The following is a 4,243-nucleotide window of genomic DNA, read 5'->3' as shown; positions in this document are numbered from 1 at the left end:
GGAAAAAAAAAAAAAAAAAAAAAAGACTAAGACTGCTAGCCAGCCCTCTGAATACCTACATATGAACCTTTAGTTAACATAGAATTGTGCATGTTTTAGCTCAAGCATAATAAACTTTGGTTTATAAGGAATTATATTTTATCTGTCCAGCTTCAAGTTACACATTTAACAGAAACAGCATAACAAGGAACTTCCCTGGTGGCACAGTGGTTAAGACTCCGAGCTCCCAATGCAGGGGGCCGGGGCTCAATCCCTGGTCAGGGAACTTGATCCCACACGCATGCCACAATTAAGAGTTCCCATGCCACAACTAAGTAAGCCGGCGAGCTGCAACTAAGGAGCCCGCCTGCCGCAACAAAGACCCAGTGCAACCAAATAAATTAATTAAATAAATAAATATAAAAACAAAAAAACACCATTTTAAAAAAACCCCGCATAACAAGAAGAGATTTTATAAGTCTGGAGTGAAACTTTTATTCCTGGAAAACTGGAACCTTGATTCCTGGAAAACTGACGTTTGGAATTTAAAGCTGGAATTTAAAGGAAGAAGTTATGCATAACATAAAAATCAATTGGTTGACTGTAAAAACCAACAGAATGGGAAAAAATATTTCCAAATCATATATCTATCTAATAAGGACCTAGTATCCAGAACTCCTACAACTCAACAAGACAAACAACCCAATTAAAAAATGGGCCAAGAACTGGAATGGACATCTCTCCAAAGAAGATATACAAATGACCAACAAGCACATGAAAAGATGCTGAATATCATTAGTCATTAGAGAAATGCAAACCAAAACCACAATGATAGCATTTTACGCCCACTAGGATGGTTATTTTCTTAAAAAGGAAAACAAGAATTGACAAGGATGTGGAGAAATTGAAACTCTCATATATCACTAGTTGGAATGTAAATGGTGCAAGAGCTGTTGAAAACAGTTTGGTGGTTCCTCAACAAGTTAAACATAAGCTACCATATGACCCAGGATTCCCACTCCTAGGAAGAAGGGGAAGAAAAAAGAAGTGGAAGATAGGGGTTCAAACAGAAATGTGTACACCAATGCTCACAGCAGCAGTAATCGAAAGAGCCAAAGGGTGGAAATAACCCAAACATTCATCAACTGATGAATGGACAAACATGTGGCGTATCCATAAAATGAATATAATTCAACCATAAATAGCAATGAAGTACTGACGCACATGCTACAACATGGATGAACCTTGGAAACATTGTGCTAAGTGAAAGCAGCCAGACACAAGAGGCCACATATTGTGATTCCATTCATATGAAATATCCAGAACAGGCAAATCTATAGAAACAGAGAACAGATTAGCAGCTGCCAGGTTCTAGGGGAAGGAAGGAATGGGGAGGGACTGTTTAATGTGTATGGGGTTTCCTTTTGGGATAATAAAAAAACTTCTAGAACGAGCTAGAGGTGATAGTTATACAACACTGTAAATGTACTTAATGCCACTGAACTGCATAGTTAAAATGGTGAATTTTATGTCATGTACATTTTACAACAATTTTTTTAAGCTGATCATAGATATTAAAATGTATTAGGGGCTTAACACCTAATTTTTACCATGTACTTAACATACTGTGGTAGGTGCTTTTGTCCCTTATCTCATCAAAAACCCCCTATGAGTGTTACCATCCCTATAGTACAGAGTAGATGCTTAGATTATAACTAGCCCCAGCTGGCACACATGCAACCAGGACTCGAATCCAGGCAGTCAGATTCTAGAGCGCACTCCGCTACTGTAAGTAAAGAATACTTTTGCAAACCAAACTGCTTCCAATTTTGTAATATATAAACCTAGATTTTCATTTGTTCAGAAGGAGCTTTATCTACACTACAGTACTGGTCCCAAATAAAAAAATACAGGCAAATGATTAAAATGTTTAATACTCTTATGCATCATCTTCTGGCCAAAAGCTAAGTAATAAACTTTGGCTTTATTTGGCTATGGTTGTTATTTCAAAATGTGGATTAAATCACCATTTGGCAACAATCAGTAATCATTTATTCAGGTAAGAATCATTAATGGATGCTAAAAGTGGGAGCAAAAATTTGATGAGTAACAGGATATTTGCAGTCTCAAATCATGTCTCCACAAGACATTTAAAAGGGAAAAACAGAACTTTACAATGGAGAAGCCTGGCAGACACTACCTTACCAGTCAACCCCAAATTGAGGTTTATACAAAAAATTATTGACCTGTACTCTTCAAAAATATCAAGGTCAAGAAGACAAAGACTGAGGAATTGTTCTGGATTAGACTAAACAGACCTGAAAACTGAATGCATCCCACGATCTGAGATTTTCTTTTGCTACTCAGGACAACAAGTGAAATGCAGCTCAGGGCTGTAGATTAGAGAATAGTGCTGTGTCAATGTTAATTTCCTGATTTTGATACTTACACTTTGTTATGTAAGAGAAAGTCCTTGTATTTCGGGAAAGGCACACTAAGTATTTAGGGGTAAGGAGGCATCATGTCTGCAACTTCCTCTCAAACAAGTTCAGGAAAAAAAATGTATTGTGTATGTGTGTCTGGAGAGAAAAAGAAGATTAAGCAAATGTGGTAAAACTGTTAGCGCTTGGGAAATCTGGGTGAAGAGTAAAAGAGAAATTTAGATACTGATGTTGCAGTTTTAAGTTTAAAGTTATGCCAAAATAAAAGTTAAAGGAAAAAATGACAGCAATATTACAGTACTTTATTTATGTATCATACATTCCCTCCTGGCAAGGTCCATCATGACTTTGTAGTCCCCACAGTACCTAACACAGCAAGCAACAGACACTCAAAAATGTTGAATTAATCGTATCTGCAATATAGAAATTAAATGCATCTGGAAAAATATATAGTGAGAAAATATAAAAGCAACTTTTACAAAAATGTAAAGCAAGTAAAAGGGGCGGGGGTGGGAAGGGTTGGAACATACCTTTCCCTCTCTCCAGGGCTACAGGTAAAGGGTGGTAGTTGTGGGCACCATATTTAGATTCCCGTTCAAAAATGTAATCAGAGGATGGAGGGCCTTGGACTGTTTTTTTAGTTGCAACAGATGTAGCAGAAGCCACTGAAGAATGAAATCCACGAAGGACAGCAACAGTCTGCAAACGTGCTAGTTTGGAAAACATGATGTCCTTCAAGTAGGAATATCACCAACCTGTCCAAAGAAAAGAGAAGGTGTAGAGAATAAGAACCTTCCCAGAGCAGACAGATGTCAACCCGTGAACTATGTGTTCAACATTTACCAAAGAATCAGAAAAATAAAGAGAGAACTAACTAAGGTGATAACTGTAAATGAAAAGTAACCTTTAAAAATTGTATGTAGGGCTTGCCTGGTGGTGCAGTGGTTGAGAGTCCGCCTGCCGATGCATGGGACATGGGTTCGTGCCCCGGTCCGGGAAGATCCCACATGCCGCGGAGCGGCTGGGCCCGTGAGCCATGGCCGCTGCGCCTGCGCGTCCGGAGCCTGTGCTCCGCCAACGGGAGAGGCCACGACAGTGAGAGGCCCGCGTACCGCAAAAAAAAAAATTGTATTTAAATTTTTAATTAAAAAACTAAAACAATATGAAAAAACAAAAAAGAGAACTAAGACAACCTCTGCCTTTGGGGAGCCTGAAGGCCAACAAAGGGAACAAGTATATGAACACTGACATTAAACCCCAACAAGTGGGATGTGCACAAAGTGCTCGGGGCTAGAAGTCTAAGAGAACAGCAATAAGAATAAAAAGCAGAAGGGCTTTTACTTTTCACGAACACCCTTCAGTACCACCTGATGCTCTCTGAGGCAGTCAGGCAAGGCTGAACAGCACAGGGCCTAAAGAGCTGAACAACCATTCAAAAGCTATTTATGCGGGGGTGTAAGACTCTCAGCTGGATCACAGATTAGAGCCAAGGGGAAGAGACCAAATCAGAGAAGCCGGCTGCCCAGGGGGTAGTCATGGGGGAGGCGACAGAGGGACTGAGAACTACTTTGCATATCTACTTGGCCCTTGTGTAAAGAGTGAGGAAATTAGGGAAGAATTTGGTTTCTACAAAGATAACAGGACCATCCTAAAGCAAAAACAATAAGGGTGCGGAGGAAAAAGTGATTTCTTGGGGGATGGGAAAGGCTTTTTAAGTTTAAAGACAGAAACTACAAAAGGTAAAAATCAGTTATTCAGCCACAATTATCTAAAACTTCTATAGGTCAAAATTATCATAAACAAAGGTGAAAGGTAAAAAGATG

The 4,243-nt window shown here is 39.2% G+C and overlaps 1 protein-coding gene across 1 annotated transcript in view; it reads right to left on the bottom strand.

The window, feature by feature from the left end:
* OAT (ornithine aminotransferase) overlaps window positions 1-3,183 on the bottom strand; it is a 12,176-nt gene extending 8,993 nt beyond the window's left edge. The window contains exon 1 of the mRNA XM_007468734.1: window positions 2,951-3,183. Within this exon, the coding sequence (XP_007468796.1) occupies window positions 2,951-3,146 (196 nt within the window). The 5' untranslated portion in view covers window positions 3,147-3,183. The remainder of the gene's footprint in view (window positions 1-2,950) is intronic.
* Window positions 3,184-4,243: the final 1,060 nt, after the last annotated feature.

The sequence above is a fragment of the Lipotes vexillifer genome, unplaced genomic scaffold, assembly GCF_000442215.2.
Source record: "Lipotes vexillifer unplaced genomic scaffold, Lipotes_vexillifer_v1.1 scaffold741, whole genome shotgun sequence".
NCBI classification, from domain to species: domain Eukaryota; kingdom Metazoa; phylum Chordata; class Mammalia; order Artiodactyla; family Lipotidae; genus Lipotes; species Lipotes vexillifer.
This window is presented reverse-complemented; position numbering and strand designations above follow the sequence as displayed.